The sequence below is a fragment of the Rhipicephalus microplus genome, chromosome X (assembly GCF_043290135.1).
Source record: "Rhipicephalus microplus isolate Deutch F79 chromosome X, USDA_Rmic, whole genome shotgun sequence".
Taxonomy (NCBI): Eukaryota; Metazoa; Arthropoda; class Arachnida; order Ixodida; family Ixodidae; genus Rhipicephalus; species Rhipicephalus microplus.
In genome coordinates this window covers 341,292,141-341,315,448 of record NC_134710.1, presented here as the reverse complement: position 1 = coordinate 341,315,448, position 23,308 = coordinate 341,292,141, and the positions used below count along the sequence as shown (strand labels likewise).

Genomic DNA, 23,308 nt, shown 5'->3' with positions numbered 1-23,308 from the left:
AACGCTAGAACATTCGACGACAAGAGTATAAATGCCGACGCGCTTCGCCGCTAGTCAGTTGTTGATCGAAGGCCGACGCTCCGTTTGCCGCTATCAGTCCGAGACTGCTATCTGTGCAAGACTGGTGCTGTAATTGGACTTTCCGTTTACCGGGCACAGGTTCGTCCAAATAAACAGTTAAATCCCAACACGAAGTCTCCTGTCTTCGGCCACGTCACGACCCCGGGACATCTGGTGGAGGTGCTGCTTCGTTCATGTACCGGACGCTTCCGTCAAGCCGTGAACCCAGCCCACGTCGCGGAGAAGACACCGACGCCAACCAGGAGCAGCGAACAAGCCGCCGACAGCAAAGGCTACCACTGGAGTACGGGCTTCTACAAGACAAGGCGCGGAAGACCAAGGCCATGACCGCGACTGCAGCAGCAATGACAACCGCAGCGTCCCAGCCCACGATGGTCATGCATCATCCCAGGGAACCACCATTTTTCCATGGGTCATCGTTCGAAGACCCGGAGTCCTGGCTAGAAACATACCACCGTGTTGCCGCCCTCAACCACTGGGACCATGATGAAAAGCTGCGTCGTGTGTTCTTCTATTTGGAAGACACCGCAAGGACCTGGCTTGAAAATCGGGAGTCCACGTGGGATGTTTTCTGCGGCGCATTTCTGCAAACGTTCGCGAGCGTCGCTCGCAAGGAAAGGGCCGCTGCTTTATTAGAGACCCGGGTTCAGCTACCGAATGAAAATGTCGCCATTTTCACAGAAAAAATTACCAGACTATTCCGTCACGCTGACCCAGACATGCCTGAGCAGAAAAAAGTTCGTTTCCTCATGCGAGGGATCAAACCGGAGCTCTTTGCGGGACTGATGAGAAACCCACCAAACACCATCCAAGAATCAGGGGTGCTACAGCTGCGCCGATTGCGCCATTGTGATACAATTTCATTTCTTTGAGCCGCGCTGTGCCAAAACCCTGAAATTTGTTGAAATTGCGCCACGCTGCGCCTAAATGCTCGACTAGCCGCAAAATTTCTCAGCTGCGGTAATTTTAGCGGGAAATAAATGCCCTCTTGGCAACCTTTACAAAACGCTATTCAATCTGATCCAGTTGTCCAGACGCTGTGCGGGCCAACGCCCCTACCAACGATGTATAAACGTTGGTGCGCGCGGTAGCGGGGCACTCGGCAAGTTGTTGCGTTTTGCTGTATTTCGTCCGCTGGCTACAACGCTGCTGGCTGTACATGGACATTCATTATGACGAAAGGTAAGCACCTATTCAAACCGCGTTTCACGCAAAAAACTTTGTGGGTGTGCCACCGGTTTATTCGAGCGAGTGGAACCTTTTGACGAACTCTGCCGACATAACTAGTAAAATGGAGGCTGGGTCAGCACACCGCCATTGTTAAAGTGGCAGGGCTCACGTTCACTACTTCGCGTGTCGTAAAATGTTAATACGCACCCGTTCTACATGTTCTAACGGCTGAATTTCCGAGACTGGTGAAAATTTTAGAGAGAGATTTTACCTTAGGCACGAATATGCTGATAAGCACGGTTACGCGTGAGGGCGTTTACGATCAGGCGTGCTAGTGCGGACATCTCTCGCGATAGGCACCTTCAGCTTTCAAGGGAGTGCGTGTGGCGTAGCCTTGTTGGCGCTGCCTTGAAAGTGTTGCACGCATTTAGTACGGAGCAACGGAAACGTGATGCTCGCTGCAACCTCCTCCTGCGGAACGACAAGGAGTGCGTAGCAAATGCACTATCGGAAGCTGCGTACCCAAGAAGATCGTAGCATTATCCGAGCTTGCTGTCACGGCCGAGCCGGGTACGAATAACACTCGCACAGTGCAGCGAGCGCACGGGCAGTGAATTGCCGTGAGCTTAGTAGGCGACGAGGCTTGGATCCATGCGGCGAAAGGCACCGCGTTTAAATAAAACGATGCTAATTTTCGCACCGTTGTATTTCATATTGCACTTTTTGTGCGCGTGCGCTTTCTGTTTTAGATGGCATGAGCTTTTCATGATTATTTTGTTTCTTACAGGGAGAAGTACGAAATTCAGTGCGTCGGTCGTAAACGAAGTGGATTGCAACGGCGATGCTATCAGCAAGTGGTGCAAGCCAGGTGTAAAGGACACGGAGGCTTTTTGCATTCTTTGCAGTGTGTCAATTTCCTGTGCTCAGCAAAGCACTGCTGCTGTCAAGCGGCATGCAAGACAAAAGAAGCATTTAGAGGCAGCAGCGAAGCGGCGAGACGCAAGTGGTGTGCTGCTAGCTCCCAAAACTGTGCAAGCCACGATAGATTTTTCGAAGGGAACGCCTCGTGCCACATTGCAAGATCAAGTGTGTGGGGCGGGAGCCATTTTCGCTATGGCTGTTGTTTCAAAGGACATTCCCTATGTCTGGGGCACCACTGCTACGGACATTTATAAAAAAATGTTTGCTGAAAGTGACGTGGCCAAAAAGTTCAACTGCGCAAGGGCCAAGCTTTCTTACGTCATCTTTGATGGGCTGAGGACCTTCTTCAAATCAAAGCTCGTTGCAGAGTTGTGTCGGCCGAATGTGTTTTTTGCCCTTGTGATTGATGAGACTCCAAAGCCTGAGCAGCGTGTCCAGCAGTTAGATCTACTTGTGTGGTATTTCTCCGAGAGTAGGCAGCAGGCGGTTGTTGAGCACTTGCATTCGTGTAACCTTGGCCGGGCCACTGGTGACATAGTCGTGGAGTGCATAGAGGATGCCCTCGCTGAGCTACCGGGGCAAGGCTTACTCTGCTTCTTCAGTGATGGCCCTAACGTAATGAAGAGTGTGAAGTCCAAGTTAAAACAGAGAATTAACCCAAGTCTGGTCGACGTGGGAAAGTGCACTCTGCACAAAGTGCACAATGCATTTTCAAAGGGCCTAGATGCATTTTGCTCTGATGTTGAACAAGTTGTCAGAGATGTGTACTACTATTTTAAGCATTCATCTGTGCGATCTGAGAGCCTAAAAGAACAGCAAGAACTCTTGGGTTTAATTCCTCATGTTTTTCTCCGGCACGTGTCCAACCGCTGGCTGACACTATAGGATTCGCTAGGTCGTGTGCTAGAACAGTTCACTGCTTTGCAGTCTTTTTTTGCGGAGAAGAGCCACGCTGTGCGCCAACCAAATGCCCAGACTCAGCACAACAGGCTCGCTGCAGCTTTTGCCAGCAAGACTTCGTTTGCTAAAATGTTGTTTCTAAGAAATGCGGCAGAACTTTTTGCTGGGTTTCAGTGCTTGTTTCAAAAGCAGGAGCCACTTCTACATGTCCTTCATGATGAAATCCTGGCACTGGTGCGACGAGTTTTGAGCCGTGTCTTAAGAAGTGAAGTGTATTGCATCAAGACTGTAGAAGAGTTGACAAAACTGAACCTGGACAATGCAGCGTTCTGGAAGGTGCACCCAGAAGTTGGGATGGACACTGAGAAGGCTATGGAAGGCTGGGACCCTGCAGAAAAAAAACTTTCCATCTTGGGGCTCGTGCATTCTACATCACTTGTGCAAAAGCGCTTCTCCAGAAGCTTCCTCTCACAAACAAAGTAATCATGCATACAAAGTTCCTTGCCTTAAAATGTGAGAATGCTGAACATGAGGTGCGGTCCTTGCAGTACATTGCCGGGCAGCTGCAGCCTCAGGTCATTTGTGGGGATCAAGTGTCATCGCTGATCGACGAATGGAACATGCTCAAGTGTAATGGGGACAGAGGCACCCTGCACTTGGAAGGAAGGGTGGATGTGTACTGGACCAAGGTGCTTTGCCTGAAGACTACCAACGGAGAACTGAAGTATCCGTTGCTGTCTAAGATTATCAAAGCACTGCTTTGCTTACCACATGGCAATGCTGATGCTGAAAGAGGTTTCAGCGAAAACAAGAACCTGTTAGATGGAAGAAACACGCTGAGCATTGCCAGCATAAATGGCATGACGCAGTTAAGGCGCCACTCAACCCCGACCTGCTGAGGAGTGTGAGGCAAGCACGGGCTAAGTATGCGCAAAGATTGAGCCTCGAGGCAAGCTCGAGCAAACGCAAGGCAACGAAAGATCCTGTCGTAAAGCAGCCCACTCACGAAGCAGCAAAAGCTGCTTTAGAGAACCAAGTGGCAGCCAGCAAGGCATTGCTCACGAGTGCAGAAGAAATAATCAACGCAGGTGTCAAGAAAAAAGACATGAATGAAGTGTCAAGTGGCCATGTACTGTTGGCAAAGGGGAACGCCAGCCTGGAGATTGCGCTTAGAAAGCTCAGTAAGCTCGAAGAGATTTTTAAAAAAAGAAAGCATTAATGTGTGGTGTCTAGACTCGTCAAGTTGAATGGTGTCTGAACTAGTCAAGTTGAGTAATTGAGCTTGTCAAGTTGTCATGTCTCTGTTAATCAAGTTTTATGAGCTTCTTGCCATATGCAAGATCACTTGTTTTTGTCTTGTTAATACGTGTAAAAGCTGGTTGTTATTATGGTTGTGCTAATGTTCTCAGCTGTTTATTTGCTATTTAGGTCATCTTATGGCAAAAAATAAAATTTTTAAAACTGCTCCAAATTTGAAATTTTGTGCTCCAAAATTGAGGTATGTCTTCCCGTAATCTGCTCCAAATTTGGGTTTATCTGCTCTAGAAGCAATGTTTGCCTGCTCCACAAATTGCTCCAATTTCTATTTTGGCTGTAGCACCCCTGAAGAATTTGTAGCCGAAGCGACCACTATCGAAAAGACCCTGGACATGCGCACCAGACAATATAATCGTCGCCTGACTCCAGAATGCGCTGTTGCTCAAACCAGTGACTCCGAAAACCTGCGTGAAACGATCCGAGCGATCGTGCGGGAAGAGCTGCGAAAACTGTTGCCTTCGGCGCACCCTCAAGTGGATTCGATCGCCGACATTGTCCGAGAATAAGTTCGGCAATCACTTCGAATTTTCCAAACACCGCTGCCCGAGCCAGAAACTATGAGCAACGCCGCTGAAGTGCGCCACAACGCTCCTCCCCGTCCACGCCAAAACGCCGCCCCGTCGCACTTCCATCGCCAAACACCACCGCCGCCACCACCCCCACCGACGACCTATCGTTCACCAGCGGGCCAGCGCAGTGCACCGAGGAAAACCGACGTTTGGCGCACCCCTGACCACCGCCCACTGTGCTACCACTGCGGCGAGGCCGGGCACACTTACCGCCGTTGCCAGTACTGACAGATGGGACTGCGTGGCTTCGCCGTCGATGCACCACGTCCGCAGCCAGGGGAACGGCCACGTGACTTCGCCGACTACCTGACAGGAACTCAATGGACACCCCGAAGTCCTTCCCGTTCGCCGTCGCCCAGCCGCCGCATGTCACCACACCCCCGGCAGTACTCCGGCCCAACGCGGGGCCTGTCTCCTAGCCCGTATCCGGGAAACTAAGGGCAGCAACCGGTGGAGGTGCGGTTGCTGTGCGACGAACTACCGAAGATCCTCCGACGACGACGACGCCGCGACAGAGCTTTCCGAACACAATGCCAACCAGGCAAAGTCCTGACGGCAAGAGCTCACTTACCAAAGGTGGCCTGACGACACAACACGGAAGCAGCAGAACAAGCCGACGAAGCCGTGAACCGACGCCACGCCCTAACTGTAATGCGAGACGGCGAACTAGCGACCTCGACGTTCTTATCGACGACCACAGTGTGACCGCTCTCGTCGATACTGGAGCCGACTATTCTGTCATCAGTGGGTCGTTCGCCGCGAAGTTAAAGAAAGTTAGGACAGCTTGGAAAGGCCCTGAAATCCGCACAGCCGGAGGTCATCTCGTAACGCCTGCAGGAATCTGCACAGCGAGAGTCACCATTAACAGCCGTATTTATCCTACAGACTTCGTAGTCCTATAGCGTTGCTCGAGAGATGTCATCCTTGGCATGGACTTTTTATGCCTCCATGGTGCTGTTATCAACCCAAAAACAAAGTCGATAACGTTATCCACAGAAGAAGCACTACCGCCGCGCACGCCGTCAGGACACCATGCCTTGAATGTGCTGGAAGAACAAGTCACCATTCCGCCTCACTCAAGCGTCATTATTTCAGTCGGTGCTCCTAAATCACCTGACTTGGAAGGCGTCGTTGGAGGCAGTCAGCATCTGTTGGTCACCCGAAATATTTGCGTTGCAAGAGGAATTGCAGAGCTACGGGGAGGCAAAGCAACAGTTATTCTCACGAATTTCAGCAGTGAGTACAAACATGTGAACAAAGGAACAACGGTCGCATACATCGAAGAAATTGTCGAAGCCACCAGTGCTTTCGCCCTCGCCGATTCTGCAGAACCTGCTCAGAGGAACCAAGCCGCTCCCATACCTTTCGACATCAATCCCAGACTTCCGAACGATAAGCAAGAACAGCTCAAGGCCCTGCTCCTGCAATACGAAGATGGCTTTTCGTCGTCATCGAAAATTCGGCAGACCCCAATCACGAAACATCGCATCATAACCGAAGAAAATGCCAGACCACTCCGTCAGAGTCCGTACAGGGTTTCGACCCGAGAACGTGAGGCCATGAAGAGACAAGTTGATGAAATGCTGCAGGATGACATTATCCAGCCATCCAAGAGTCCATGGGCATCCCCCATGGTGTTAGTGAAGAAAAAGAATGGGACCCTACGTTTCTGCGTCGATTATCGCCGCCTGAACAAAATCATAAGAAAGGACGTGTATCGTCTCCCACGAATAGACGACGCACTTGATCGGCTCCATAACGCCAAGTACTTTTCGTCAACGGACCTCAAGAATGGCTATTGGCAAATCGAAGTCGACGAAAGAGACCGAGAGAAGACGGCATTTATAACACCGGACGGCCTCTTCGAGTTTAAGGTGATGCCCTTCGGCCTTTGCTCAGCGCCTGCAACTTTTCAACGCGTTATGCATACAGTACTGGCAGGATTGAAGTGGCAGACTTGCCTTGTATACTTGGACGACGTCGTCGTGTTTTCCTCGAGTTTCGACGAGCACCTTCGGCGCCTTGAAGTTGTACTTCAAGTCATCAAGACGTCCGGACTCACACTGAAGCCAGAAAAGTGAAGATTTGCGTATGAGGAGCTTTTGTTTTTGGGGAACGTTATCAGCAAGTCTGAAATTCGTCCCGATCCACGGAAAACAGCCGCCATCGCCGACTTCCCGCCGCCCACTGACAAGAAGGCTGTGCGCCGATTTCTGGGCCTGTGCGCCTATTATAGGCGGTTCGTGAAAAACTTCGCCCGCATCGCCGATCCTCTCACTAACCTTACCAAGGCCAACGTGGAGTTCCAGTGGGAAACGCCACAGGAACACGCTTTCCAGGAGCTTAAACATCGCCTCCAGACGCCTCCGTTACGTGCCCATTTCGACGAATTCGCCGAGACAGAAATACATACTTACGCAAGCAGCGTAGGTCTTGGCGTCGTTCTTGTGCAGAGGGCTGACGGACTTGAAAGGGTTATTAGTTACGCCAGCCGATCACTATCCAAAGCAGAAGCAAATTATTCCACAACAGAAAAGGAGTGCCTCGCATCATCTGGGCTACGTCGAAATTTCGCCCCTACCTCTACGGCAGACCCTTAAGTTGTGAGCGACCACCACGCATTGTGTTGGCTAACCACCTTGAAGGACCTTTCAGGTCGCCTCGCACGATGGAGCCTGAGACTTCAAGAATATGACATTGCTGTCATTTACAAGTCCGGCAAAAAACACTCCGACGCCGACTGTCTCTCTCGTGCGCCTGTCGACCAACCGCTACCCGACGACCCGGATGACGACTTTTTCTTAGGAACGATAACTACTGATGACTTCGCTGAACGACAGAGGGCCGACCCGGAACTCAAGGCCCTAATAAAATACCTCGAAGGCAGGACCGCCGAAGTTCCGAAGGTATTCAAACGCGCACTTGCGTCGTTCTTTCTACGGAACGGTCTTCTACAAAAAAAAACTTTTCACCGCTTCGAGCTTAGTACCTTCTTGTGGTGCTTTCAGCTCTGCGACCAGAACTCCTGCAGACCCTGCATGACGATCCGACGGCAGGGCACCTCGGTGTTTCTCGCACGCTCGCGAGGATACAAGAAAGGTACTACTGGCCACATCTTACCGCCGACGTCACTCGTTATGTGAGGACATGCCGGGACTGTCAGCGACGCAAGACACCGCCGACAAGGCCACCGGGACTTCTGCAGCCAATAGATCCACCTTGCCGACCTTTCCAGCAGATTGGTATGGACCTACTGGGGTCGTTCCCGACGTCGGCTTTCGGAAACAAGTGGATCATGGTAGCTACCGACTACCTCACCCGCTACGCCGAGACAAAAGCCCTGCCAAAAGGCAAGGCATCCGAGGTAGCTAAGTTCTTCGTCAAAAATATCGTCCTACGTCACGGCGCCCCGGAGGTCCTTATCACCGACACAGGAACGGCATTCACTGCCGACTTAACTCAAGCGATCTTGGCATACAGCCAAACAAACCACCGCCGGACGACGGCGTACCACCCACAGACCAACGGCCTCACCGAGCGGCTTAAAAAGACGATCGCCGACATGCTGTCAATGTACGTCGATGTCGAACACAAGACGTGGGACGCCATTCTTCCGTATGTGACCTTCGCATACAACACGGCGGTGCAGGAGACGACGCAGATATCTCCATACAAATTGGTCTACGGAAGGAGCCCGGCTACGACGCTCGATGCCATGTTACCCAACTTCACCGACGAAAAAATTGCCCGCAGCTTCCCTCGGGGGAACACTGAGGAGGATGCGGACCATATAATTGGTTAACGGGGTGTTAAAGTGCGACTTACTTGGGTCGATGGCTAAATTGGTTAACGTGGTTGTGAAATGGGGTGTTAAATTGCGACTTACTTGGGTCGATGGCTAAATTGGTTAACGTGGTTGTAGGAGGGGGTGTTAAATGAGTGAACACGTACACACGTATGCGAAAGGGCGGCGCTGGTCGAAGGGACGTCGATCATTGTGTTTGTGGATTCGTTGGAATTCATTTCACCGCGACCTTGGACGTCGACGCGCCGTACAAACCAACCGACGAGCGGCAACTGAGCGAGCGAGCGCCGACCTTGAGTATATATACAGCACGACGGCGCATGCACTGTCAGCTGTTGAATGTTCTCGAAGCGCGACGCCACATGCGCGTCCACTGGAGAATCGGGAGAATTGTAGATGTCGAACGCGGTGTGTAGAGGAGGAAGGGTGCACAGATGGTGGAGGAGTGAAGCGCGCGCGGTGTGTAGAGGAGGAAGGGATGCACAGATGGTGGAACAGTGGGCGACGGCGCGACGGCGCATGCGCGCGCGTCAGCTGTCGAATGTTCGAGAAGCGGTGCGGACGGCGCACTACAAGGCGCGAGTATAAGATGCTCCGCATCTAAAAACCTCGATGTGAGCGAGTACCTTCAACGCGCCGAAGAAGCCCGACAACTTGCGCGTCTCCGTATCAAGAATCAACAGACGACCGACAGCCACCGTTACAACCTTCGACGACGCTTCGTGTAATACCAGCCCGGTGAACGTGTTTGGGTGTGAACGCCGATACGCCGACGTGGACTAAGTGAAAAGCTTCTGCGACGGTACTTCGGACCGTACAGGGTGGTTCGACATCTCGGCCCACTTGATTACGAGGTTGTCCCCGACGGCATCACGAACTCTCAACGACGCCGATCGCGACCTGAAGTCATCCATGTCGCGTGCCTCAAGCCGTTTCATGCGCGTTAACAAACTGAAACAGTGTTTTTTTGTATTATTGTTGTATCGTAATTTATTCATTGTACTTTCTTGCATTATTATTGTATCTTCATCTTTAGCTAAAGCATCGGGACGATGCCTTTTTTTCAGAGGGGGGGGGGGGGCAATGCCACGTTCCATTTCCCAAGTTTTTGTTATCGGCAAACCGCGCAAACCGCGCCAGTGCAAACCGCGCCTGCAGTTTTCGAGAAGGTTATGGAGTGTAGTAGATCATTTCGATAAGATCACGCCCACTGTGAGAACGGTACAGCGATAACGCTAGAAGTTTCGACGGCAAGAGTATAAATGCCGACGCGCTTTGCCGCTAGTCAGTTGTTGATCAAAGGCCGACGCTCCGTTCGCCGCTATCAGTCGAGACTGCTATCTGCGCAAGACTGCTGCTGTAATTGGACTTTCCGTTTACCGGGCACAGGTTCGCCCAAATAAACAGTTAAATCACAACACAAAGTCTCCTGTCTTCGGCCACGTCAGGACCCCGTGACAATATCAGTACATTATAAGTTATCATTGATTAAACATGAATCCGTGTTCTTTCACATATTGCTCACAACTTTAAATATCAAATTGAATAGTGTTTATAAAAAAACCTGAGTTTTAGCTAAACTTCATACATTTTTCTTGAACAGCTGACAAAACGCTATTGCATGCTTACTTGCCATGAATTGTATTGTATTTGAAATACATTGCAATTCTTCACCAGACTGCCAGTAACACTTCACATTGGGGGAACATTTATTAACCATGGATTGATTAATTTTTAAGAACGGAAAGAAAGAAGTGGCAGGCCGAGATACTTGCTTGATATTGGCATTCATTTCGCTACCCAGCACATTATCAAGCAAACTTCCTATAGAGTGGTTATGCGTCTTGCATGTGTGTCTGTAAACCATCAACTTTGGGTAGAACTATATTTGTCTTACAAATGGTTGCAGGACAGTGGAGGCTGTAGGGTTGCTTAGCCAATATGAATGGTGGAATCCCTGGACATGTGTTCAACCATGCTGCATCAGCTGCTTGGTGTTTTTACGGCATCTTTACAGATGTGTTGGGTGAGTAAAGCAAGCAGGTTTCAACACAGGGAAAAATGTAATATGGCAGCACTTCTTGTGCATGCCTTACATCCCAAGTATATCAAATATTTATCTTCCACCTTGTGGCCTGTAATTTTTAAAGAGACACTTCTTTTTGCTTTATGTTTCAGTCTTGATGCTTCGACAGCAATGTATTTGTGTTTGACAGCAAGTGTTCTTCAACAAATAACTGATCTCAATAATGACAAAACACCCTTCATACTTGGTCCTTAGCATAAGCTTGCACATATCTATAGCAGATTCAATTGTTCATTTTTTGCTGTAATGACAATAGGAAAGTAGCAAAGCTAAGTTCAGATTGGAGTGGTCGGTGACGTCTGTTTAGACTGTGTCATATTGCTTTGCAACCAGAGTTACTTGTGGCCACATACATATACAATGAAGCCATATGACGTGCATTCTAAATGAGATTACCATATCACATTTCACTGCATCTTAATATGTGTCGAACAAATGCAGATATCTTTAGCTTGCCACTATAAAGGGATCCTAAACCAACACAAGGTTGAAATTTAGTCGTGGTGTTGCAGCTGTGTATGACTACAATGGATGCATAGCCGTGATAATTTTTCTATATGTTATCGCAATAGTAATGTTACACACATTGGATGATACAAAAGGTGTCCTCGCTTATTTCGCTTGTTTTTACGCTATGCTTTTTTCTTGTCTCTTCTTGCCATGTGCTCCTCCTCACTGTGCAAGGAGTAAGAGCAGTGGGAACACAAACACGTATTAAAAAAAAATGTTGTTGTAAGGTGAGCACTGAGGGGCTGAACACTTCCAAAAGGCTCAAAGAAGAAAAGGTATTGTTTCTAGCTACTTTTTGGGCACCCATAGCTAGTTGTGCTGCTGCAATTATCATTGTTGATCAGGACACTATTCTGAAGTCGTTGCACACATCTGCTCTAAATGTTAAAAAATAGTTGGAGGTGGTTTGGCACCCTTTATTGCAATTACGTACAGAACTAGGTTTCAATGTGTAAGCAAAATCTGTTCTTTATAATTCAATTCTAATGATATCTGAAATTCAGGAACTATTCACAGAAAAGCTCAGGAAAAGGCTAAGTGGTTGCCCCTTGAACGTAAAAAAGATATCCTTCTAAAAGGTCAATAGACAGTCTAGTAGTCTCAATATTACATGCACTATAAGATATTCTGGTGTGGTACTTTTCATGCATCTTATAATGAGAGGAATTTTTAATAGAACTGTTGTCACTTTGCCCTGTGTTGCTGAAATTGTTTACATAGCTATAATACATGGATCACTTTATGCCTTTTGATTTTATGCAAATGGTTTGCTCACCCAGTTGGTATAACTTGATTTGGATAAAATCTCAAATGCTCTATATTTTTTTACTATACCGCAGGTTTATTTTTAAAATACGCGACCATAGATGTGAACGCAGTTGGTGGCGTGCTTGATTAATGCTTCACTATCACCACTCTAACTACACCGGCTACAGTGCATAGTGTGACAAAAATATTCGTACTTGACATTACTGGCAGCATACACTTTTATGTCTGAAAATGTGTTAGAAAGCCTGGTAAAATGTGTGTACTTTTTTTTGCTCCAACTAAATATTCTGGTCTACTCAAAGCAGCTTCCGCTCTTTTAAGGTCCTCAAACTATTTGGTGTTCAAAAGAAGTATCAATGCCATATCCTTCCTTTGTCGGCCTACTCACCACTCTAATAATGAGAATTACCCGACAACATTAGCCAGGAATATATATGGGGATGTTATAAAAAGTAATGTTGATTCAATTGTCAAAAAACGTGAACCCATTAGCAACTTGTCACCAATTTATGTTTTCGTTCACTTTTGTTTTCACAATTTCTTAAAGTTATTTTTGATAGCATCCCCTACCGTTTGTTTGGCATCATTGTCTGTTAGTTCTCATTATAATGTGTTCAGCAAAGACAACGAACCCTTAAATTTATAGTTCTTTCCTTTACTCATGAATCTGAAACAGTGAATCTTAGTAATCTTAGTGGTGTGCGACTTGTTTTTTTTATCAGTTGTGCGTGTGTTCATGTACGTGCATTCAGGTGGGAGGGCAAACCATTGTCACCTCTTAAGACTAGCAGATTTTCTGAGAACTAACAGATGCATAATGCTGCCAAAGAAGTATAAGGATATTGGAAGTAATCGTAATGTAATTTTCAAGAAAGAAAAGTGGAAGAAAAGATAACGTGCCATGGTGAGGGACAGAACCTGCCACCTACGAATAAAGCATGCGGTGCTCTACCAACTGTGTTACGTACCACAGCAGCTATTGCCCCTTCCGCTTGGCAAGGTATATATGTGTACCTAATCATCGGAGAGACAGTCAGTCCCGCTTTTTGCCATCATGGCTAGTTTGGGACACTTTTTCTTTTCTATTGGCATCACGTAGCATGTGATGTTATTACAAGCTGGCAGCCTGACTAACGCCCCTGTGCTTAATGCACATATACACCCCATAAGTGGACGGGTAGATAACTGTCATAGTTAGTAGTAGGGCATCAGATGCATTATTCAAAGGTTCCAGATTCAGTTATTCCGCACGACTATAGTTACCTTTTCTTCCACGTTACTTTCTTGTCAATTACATTACAAATACTTCCATTAATATCCCTAGTACTTTTGCTGGCAGCATTGTCCGTTCTCAATAATATCGTTTTTAACAAAGAAAAACGAGCCCTTTTTTCCTTCATTCGTAGTGAGGAACTTGTTATGGCAGGCTTGGCGCCATGAGGTTGTATATGAGAGATAATTTGTCTGCTGTTAGCTCATGTAATAATTGCGCGTGCTGTGTGCCGCCAGTAGGCAAAAAAAAAGGTGTCCCACACTCGCCATAATGTTAACAGGCAGCGCTGACTGACTCTTCCTTGATTAAATGCACATATATACCGTACAAAGTGGAAGGGGGGATAGCCGCCATGGTAGCTCAGTTAGTAGAGCATCGGACGCGTTCTTTAAAGGTCGCAAGCTCGGTCCCTGTCCAGGGCAGGTTATCTTTTTTTCTTTTACTTTTCTTTCTTCACAATTACAACACTTCTATTCTTCTTGCAGATTTTCTGGTGTTTGCTAAAAAAGGTACCTTATAATCTGAATAGGCAAACAGAATGTGCCAGTGTGCGAGTTAGCTCTTGTAGTGATTACAAGTAAGATATGTTTTGAAGAATAAATCATTCTGCCACTTGCCTAAAGAATGCGTACAGGATATGGTGCTGGATGCACTTTGTCATCTTTGAATCGAGCTATCTTGAATTCTATTTTTATAAATTACATGGGCTACACATGACGGTATCACACACTTTAATGCCACAAAGAATATGCAGCGAGTAATGTTATAAATGCGAAATCGCATAAGGATAAGGTGAAAACTGCACCCTCAATGAAGATGTACAGGGAGCACAAGGTGAAGCATCATTCCTTCTGCCCGTCCTTTTTAAGTGCGAGCTGTTTTCACCTCGTTCTGATCAACTAACTAGATTGAGATGTGTTGTTAAAGTGCATAAGGATGCTCATGCACGGGAAACTAGGTTTGTCTCAAACTCTGTGTGTGTGTCTTTCAACCTATATGGTGCCCGGTTCAAAAGTTCATGTAGACCAGATCGTGTAAAACAGAACACCCGTTTAACATAATAACATGGCGCAAAGCATAAAGCAGTTGATTAGACCGAATATCAATTCTTATAGTACCTGTTTTTTTCTGCAATAGAAATCTTACTGGTCTGAGCGTATAATCATGCAGTGAAAGAAGAGAATTTTCGGGGCTTGTTTCTTTTTGTTTGACATGGCTTTCATGAGTACATTTAATGGTAACACAGAAAGTGCTGGAAACAATTTAAGAATTTCCGGGTCTCTGACTGCTATGAAGTGTCACACAACAAAGGCTGCAAACAGTGGGAGGTCAGCATAACAGCTTTATATGTTTGTGCATTGCAGTTTGCAGCGAAAGCATGCATTTCACATGCGTGTGAAATGCACATATTTCTCACTCTTTGCCATGATGGCAGTGCTGCTTTTTGAGGGTTGACTCCTCTGCGTAGGCAGCACAGAATAATGTTGGCACAGGTAATATATATATATGTTGTAACTTTGACCACTAATATTTTTGCATGTTAAAGCATCAACCTATTTGCAGTAAGCATACAGGTTGCATGACATACTCATTTTTAGGCTTTTCAAGTGCAATTTTAAAAGTAAATGCCACTCAAGTTGTAAACAGAATGCAGTTTAATTCACAGATTTTGATTTCCACCTCCAATCACACATTCTGGTGACTTGTCAGTCTCTTTAATGAAGAAATCCCTAATCAAAATTTTTAGCTGAATGGGTTGGTACTGATGTTGAATTTCGTGCATTGCTCATGAGTAGAACAATAGATTCGTGCCCTACCCATCAGTACTGCCTGAAATCGATCAGGCTATCTTTGCATAGTTTTCTTATCGTTGCACGATCAGTGTCAGCTTAAGCTATGCCATGAAAGCGGCCCACAGCGTCCAGCCAATGTTGTTTCCGTGTGCAACTGTAGTTGTGGTTGTGCTGAATGACCTTTCTTTATATACACTACATAACAAGCTTGCTCCTCTAGAGTCAAGTGCATCTTCGGATCGATTGTAAATGTTTGCATATGCGACGCCTTAAGTTTTATAAGAAATTCCTCAGTATGCCACGAGGAAATTTGTGTTCTGCGAAAATTTGTATATCATTATATACAACTCCTAAAGCATCGTCTACAACTTAGTGCAAGTTGCCCTTGAGTAGAAAACGAGGAGCGGCCGCAGCCCCAGAAAAAAACAAGCACCCTTTAAGCTCCCCAAGCTCTCTTCGACAGGAACAGCAAAGTCACTGTGTGGCATTGAAAACCATTGCAAGGAGTGCCTTATCAGTTCACTGTGCTGCTCTTTCATTGCGGAAGACGAAGTTGACCACTCCAGAGGAACATCACGCTGTGTATTGTGAGTGCTTCAGTGGTTTTGGTTTTGTCCAGCCAGCAGTCAAGAAATCATGTCAGATTCAGTCGGGATGGCTAGAGGGAGTCGGGCAGGCATGTTTGGACATTTGTCTAGCCAAGTATTGCCAATTTTCGCACTGGTCCTGTTGGAGTTACTGCCACAAATGACAGAAGCTTCGTCACCTCTATAAATGTACAGATGTGTCAGGGAAGATTAGCTGCATTAGTTTTTTCTATAACTGATAGCTGCAAACATTCTTCATTGTACAGGAGTTTTGTTCCTCACTTATGGGTGTAAAGCCCTCCACCGAAAAAATGCTACACGTCTTCTTACAGAAGGCCCCAAGGCCTTACTTGTAGTTTTTTTCGGCTTGTAATCATAAGCACCTCGTTTGGGTGAACATGAACACTTTAAACATGTACAGCAAAAAAATTTGGGTGGCTAGTCATTTTGTCTTTATCATGTTTCTCGCAATATTCTTAAGCATGTTGTGCATTACGTTTTCAATCTGATTCATGTGCATAGAAGATGTTAGGCAGTTTCAGGCTACTTCAAGCACCGTATTGTAGTATAAAAAGCCTGCAAGCAACCTATCAATAATTTTTTAACACAGTTGCTTAATCTGATGCGTGATACATCACTAAACTTTCGTGCGAATTCGTCAATGTAAGCTTGTCTTAGTGTTATCTAAAATGAAGATGCGAGTCAACAGATGGAAGCATCTAGTGGGGTAATCAGGGTGAACAGTGGAAGTTCCTCAGACAGGCTGGCCGATGTTGTGATAGGAGGACCTATTTTTTAGAAGTCATCTTGTCATCCTTGGCGTGTTAGTTTAAATGGGGTTAGTAATGACATCGTCTTTTGGTGTAGGTGTGTGTGCCTGTTGGAAATGTTTGTCTGAAAAAAAACCCTATAACGCCGAGGAGTGCAGCCCTCGCTTCCTTTGAAGATATATTGCGATGATACAAAGTGTTTTCCTGTCGGAGGTTGGGAGTAAGGGAAGCAAAAAAAGGTTAAAAAAAAGAAAAGAGAAAAGAAGAAAGAAAAGGAGATGCAAAGTAAAAGTAGTGTGCTACACTGCTCCTACTTTGCATCCCCCTTTTCTTCTTTTTTTCCTTCTTTTCTTTTTTCACTTTTTTACATTTGCATTGTCTCATCTAGTGCATGAATCAATGACACATGGCTTTGCTATAACAAACATGGCTATGTGGTATTGAATTGAACAGTGCATTGTACTTCATTCAGTTCAATCACAGGCTGATCAGTATTGTATTAAGTGCTTTCTCTCTATCACCACACATGATTGACTGAAAAGTTTGCACTTGGCTCTTAGTATACTGGTATATAGCTTGTGTCTAGGACTACTCAAAATGAATGTTATTTGCTGCTGTTTATGGTAATGAATTCATCCAACATGAAAATATCTTGCCTTGTGAACTTTGTCAGACCTGCCTTTCTTTTTCTTTCCTATGCAGGCGGTGTATGTAAGGCAGTAACAGAGAGGTGATAGCTTGAGCTTTTGAAAAATAAATACTGGCAGTGAGGCAATTCCACATCAAACATCTCAGCTATTTTACCAATCATCCTAAATATGTTTTGAAAAAAAAATATATTGTGCTCGTTTACTGTATCGAAAGCAGCAAAAGGCTAAAATATATTGCAGAGAACAAAATATTAGGCCACCTTGGTGCCTTCTGGACTTCCCAGGATATTGTCTGGGTGTTGTTTGTAAAAAAAAGTATTTCAAAAACACCGCTTCTTCTACACCAAATTTGGTCTAGGTATTAAGTAAAGGTGATTGGGTGTAGTGCATAAAGCTCAGTAACATTAGTGCAATTTTTTTTGCTACATCAGAAGCAAGAAAGCAGTTCCCTTTATATCGCAAGTTATGGGATTACACTTTTTGTTTTAAAGAAGAAAATAATTTTTAAGTTTCCTAATGATGGCTGTTTTCGCATTTGATATACGACAGCTTCAGTTACAAAGTTCCTCATGGCCCTCAATAGGAGACTTCAAAAATTATTTTCTTTATCGAAACAAAAATTGTAATGATTACACTTGCCATATAACAAGAACTGTTTATTGCTTTCAACTTACACATAAAAGTAGTTTTCAAATATACACTTAGTGTAAATTGCATCTCAATGTGGACAAAACGATTATATAGTGATATTTGTAATCTGGACCTAACATTATTTTTTGTCGTGAAATATACCTTCTGGGGAGTGAGTATTTATGGCTCAAATATTCATACAAAATGCAGTATTGCCATGGAAGAAACGCAAACAATAAACAGTTTGGCTGAGTTATTCAAAGCCTATCTAGCGGAAAAATTTTACATTAGTTACTCGGCTTCAAATACTTTAGAGGAGCACCTTTACTTAATATGTAGATCACATTCGATATGGCAAGAAAAAGCGGAACTTTAAAATTTTTTTCACAAACAACACCCCCATGACATTCTGCGAAATTCTGAAGCTACCCACATGACCACTACTTTTTTCTATTCAAAATGTTTCAGCAAATACCTGTTTTCAAAAGAGTAAATTACCACCATTTTTTTAACTATATATCTGTGATGGTCGCCAGGCAGTATGGTATGGATGTTTGGTGTAGAATGTCCCAGTGGGAAAAACAACAAATGTTTGAGCATCCTTTGACGCTCGGGCAGTTTCGAAAGCATTTTTTTTGTTAGCAGCAATTCAATTAAGCCCTTGTCTTCATGCTTAGGCCCCGAAACAAAACACAAGTAACCATAGTAGTTCTAAAAGTCATGCAGTCTCGCTGTTCCAAGGCTTGTGGAGCCTCATTTAGTGCAAGCTTCACCATTTTTAAATATTCAGATTCAGCCAACAGGTTTTGGAGGCACAGTGAATTTTCAGCTAAATTGTTTCACACCAGTTACTTAGATAAAAAGCGGCAGGTAGAGGTAAAAATACCAATTTAAAGGCATTGTAGGTAATAACAAAAAGGTCTGCACTCTTTTTTTGTGTGGTGCTTTGCCTGAACGCTGTGCTTTTTGTGGTATAGTTCATTGTCTAGTGAACATGGGCCTTAAAAACTAACATTAGCCTTGTTGAGCTCGATTTTTTGGTTATAGTCACAGTAGCCATATTAAAAATTATGACTTCAAACTTGATTGTTCTTTTAAAGATTTTTTCTTGCATAATTATATTTCAGAGTCTTAGTCAATTTTGTTATAAGAAAACGTGATGTCATAATAGGGTCACTTTTTATAGAGTCGTTCAGTTCTACCTCACCTTTTACATTCCTAATAGAGCAGTTATTTTCAATATCGGTATTTAAAATGGAATGAGCATGCTCTATGTAGTAAGGTGTAAGCACTTACAGATAGCATATGCACCCAACTTTTCTGTTGGCAGTTTATTTCTGTTATTCTTGATTGATATGTGGGGTTTCACGTCCCAAAACCACTATATGACTATGAGAGACCCCGTAGTGGAGGGCTCTGGAAATTTTGACCACTTGAGGTTCTTTAATGTTCACCCAAACCTGAGCACCCGTGCCTACAGCATTTCTGCCTCCATCCGAAATGCAGCCGCTGCAGCCGGGATTTCATACCGTGACCTGCGGGTCAGCAGCCGAATTTTTGTTACTCTTGCTCCCCTATTTCTGCGCAGTTCGGTTATAGTAGCCTGGCTTGCACAGATTTTTAACGGCACCTGCCTGATCCTGCTTGCTTTCATGGTGATTTGAACCTTCATAAGTTGCATAGCTTTGTGTCTCAAAATTGTTATAAACGCCCATTTTGTGCACAAACTGTATAGTTTAAAGACAGCAAATGTACCTGTACGCACTACTAAATGTACATTGAGAGCTTTCATTGGCAGTTCCTAAAGCTTTCGTGTGCAGGAAGCATTTAAATCATAATTTTATAAGGACATATCAATAGATTATCTCTACCATTGAAAATCATGGCAACAACCTAGTTATTTTCACTGTGATAAGCATGCTGTTTTTTTCATGTGGCAGAACTAATTTATACATTTCTTTCTTCTGTTATTCACATATGCATAACATGAAGGATTGTCTGCCTGACATTTTCAGTTTCATTCTGTGTGTTATATTTTTTGTGCATGTAAACAAAGGTGCTAACTAGTGTGTCTGACATTATTTGTGCCAATTATTTACATTTTCAGGTGCCTATGAAGGATACATAAGTTGGCAGTGACCTCCCAAATCTACAGTGGTGCCGCAGCCTCAAGCAGCATTTCGTCGATCTCCACAAGGCGTTCATAAGATAAACACAGCGCCACACTTTCACAGTGCTATGATTATTATTTATGTTTAAAATTTCGTTCCAAAATTGCTGTTACATTGTGTTTTGTGCCACCATCCTCTAGCTTACGTAGAGCTCGTGAAATTACGGTGCAGTCACCTCATTTGTGTACCATCAAAACTGCAGTGTCGCTATTCACAGCTGGAGCATACAGACAAATGAAAATATGTTGATTGTAGCAAGCCTGATGTGTATATTAATGCTTCTCAATTGCAAATAATAACATTATAAGTTTTTTAAGTCTTGCATAGAACACTGCATTAATGTGTTGCAATGTAACCACCATTTATGATCACTAGCATGTTAATTTAGTAGCTTTGTAACGTATTTTATTTAAAAGCTAATTTTGCTTCCGCATCACGACAATTGGAAAGATGCCGATGGTTCAATCCCTCATCATGCATCTTTAAGAAATATTGTGATTTTGCATGTACTCAAGATGTGGGCGTCTATTAAATATACACATTATTTTGCTTTGCACTAGATTCGGACGGTCATTTCTGCATAATTAATACAGCTTTCCTTATCTGCGGAGCTTTCCGCATATTGTGGCTTTCCTTATCTGCGGGCCTTTCCGCATCATGCGGCTTTCCTTATGTGTGGACCTTTCCGCATTTTGGGCTTTCCTTATCAGCAGAACTTTCCGTATCATACGGCTTTCCGTTCTCCAATGATGGCGTATGTGCGCAGCCGCACATACGGAAATTTTCAGTAGGGCATAGATAGTTAGACGGATATGCTCAATGTTGCCAAAATTTGCTATGAAATGCTTCGCATCAAAAAAAAAATAACTATGCTGAGCATACGCATACCTAGACTAGTTACCACCGGAGCAAAAGAGAACCCTGAAGCATGAAAGGGGCCCTGCAAAACTTTTTCAGCACGGTCAGAAAGCGCTGCCCATTGGTAGTCAGGGCTCACGGGAACACGTGAGCCAAATAATATAGCACCAGCAAGCGCCCTGGAATTCACAATAAATTCTCAAAGCCAGCTAAAACTTGCTTTCTCTCTTGTGAAAAATTGAAGGTACAAGCTAAAAACATGGTTGATTCCTCCGTCGTAAGAATCAGTATAACACGAAAGTAAAACGTGTACTTACAGAAGTGAATGTATAGTGCTCACTGTACATTGGTATGAAAGAGCCTATATAATGTTGTTGTTCTACAGCTAAAGCACTGTTGTTCGTAAACACATCCACGTTGACGGTTAGTGATACATTATCACCCCGATTAACGTCCGTGATTAATGATTAAACATTCCCTGAGGCTATGGGTGCCTGTGTTAGCTGTAGTAGGTAAAGGTGAGAGTGGAACCAAAGAAAGTGCGACAGCCAGAAAAGCATGACTGATTGTGCGCCAAAATTATGCTAAGGTTGCCAACTCACAGCGTGCTAGCGTTATTGAACGCCACTGCTCGATTATAGAGAAACGCAACGCGCGTTGAGTCTTCTCTGTTGGCCGACCACAATTTTTTGCGTAGCTGGCTTAAGCAGGGAATGCTAAGGCAGCGCAGAGTCACATCCAGGCGAAGCAGGTGCTTTGCTCTGTGCATTGCACAGCTATTTTTGGTATGAATGGGGGATATGAGCCACGCCGACGCTATGGGTAAGGTCATCATTTGGCCGTGTGTTAAGGCGTTGCACTTCTCTTCTTGGAAATATACCTAGTGGGACGGACGTGTAAACACGACGCATTGAAGAAACTAATAGCTGGTTTCACATTCATGATGCATTGTTACACTTTACCAAGAAAACTGTGAGAGGGCAGTTGTAGATATAAAAGGCGCATTCTTTGTATGTGGCCGTGGCACAGTGGATAGCGTGCCTGGCAGCTGCTGTCGCTGACTGAGAAGTCATGGGTTTGAATCCAGTTCATGGCACTTTTGCCTTTTGATCCATGTTTTTTAAACGTCATTTCTGCGACTAAAGTATGCCACTGCAATCTTGGTGGATGCCAGCATAAAACTCTTTCGTGTTAAAATATCTCGTCAAAGCCATTGTCTCAACCATCGGCTGATATGAACATCACGCGTTAGGTCGTTACTAAAACTGCGATTTGTGCGTGCGTGATCGCACCTAAAAGCCGCGTATTCAAAGGAAAATTAAGAGAAAAAGTGCTCAAGGCCACGATGTGAGCGTGACGTATATTTTTCCCCCGTCCCTTCTCTCCCTGCTTAGCTCCTAGCACTATCGTCAGGACTATAGTCAATAGTAAATGCAGTTGCAGCGTTTGACAAATCTTTGCAAACTCCGCTCGTTCTGGACAAATTCTAAAATTTTCTGCGATAGTGAATTCGTGAGGTAATAGGCTCTTTTAGTGAATCCATTCCATGACTACTTGAAGAAGTGTTGCAGGGCCCCTTTAAATGCAAATCACTACTATGCTAGTTGAGACAATTTTTATAAGAAGTTCCTTTTTTTTAAATGATTTGCCTGTCGTACTAATTGACGGAGGGTGAGAAGGGACCGCAGTGAATCCCCGCCTCCCCACCTCGCCTGGAGAAAACTACTGGACTTCAAATAAAGTTCATTCATTCATTCCCATACTGATATCTAATAAGAGGTGAACAAACCGTCTCAGAAAGCCACGTGTCCACATTTTTATACAGCACATAAACAAAGCTGAAAAGTACTTGATGCACCCACAATTTGTACTGAGGTAATAGTGACCGCACAGCAGGTCGGTATACTTGTACCAAGAACAGCAGTGTCATGCAATTTATTTATATATATATAGTAACGCTTTCAAGTTCTCGAAAGCTATCTGCATACGGCAGCACTTATTCATTGTTGGCCTACACATAACACCCCAATTTCAACAGAAGACATTTATTTATTTACCATCCTCTAAAATTCCTTTGTAATTTAGTGGGACAGCAACAGCGTTCAATTTGCTGATTTCTCACCTTTACTTTGACACAATCAAGCGCAAGTGTACTTTCTTCTTTTTGATTTACATGAGAAGGAAAGAATGAGGATCAAGTCCACTGAGTAAGTGCTACTCGATTTAAATTGCATAATAAGCCTGTGATTTCTTCCTCTAAGTTTTTCTTAGCGTGCGTACTTGTTTGCTTGCGCACTTGCCTACACGTTCACGTAAGTATGTATTTTCCGAAAGCAGACGGACAGCGGAAATCAGGTTGTTAAGCAGGTAATGTGGGCTGTGGCGCCGTCTGCCTTTCCAGCTATGTAAGCTTTGCCACCTTTATAAGCTTACCAACCCCGCCACTGGA

The 23,308-nt window shown here is 44.7% G+C and overlaps 1 protein-coding gene across 1 annotated transcript; it reads left to right on the top strand.

Moving 5' to 3' along the window:
• Positions 1-1,143: 1,143 nt before the first annotated feature.
• Positions 1,144-4,543, top strand: LOC142777268 (uncharacterized). The gene is made up of 2 exons (XM_075881586.1): positions 1,144-1,263; positions 2,039-4,543. The coding sequence occupies exons 1-2, from the start codon at positions 1,254-1,256 to the stop codon at positions 3,055-3,057; spliced, it is 1,029 nt and encodes a 342-aa protein (XP_075737701.1). The 5' UTR covers positions 1,144-1,253; the 3' UTR covers positions 3,058-4,543.
• Positions 4,544-23,308: the final 18,765 nt, after the last annotated feature.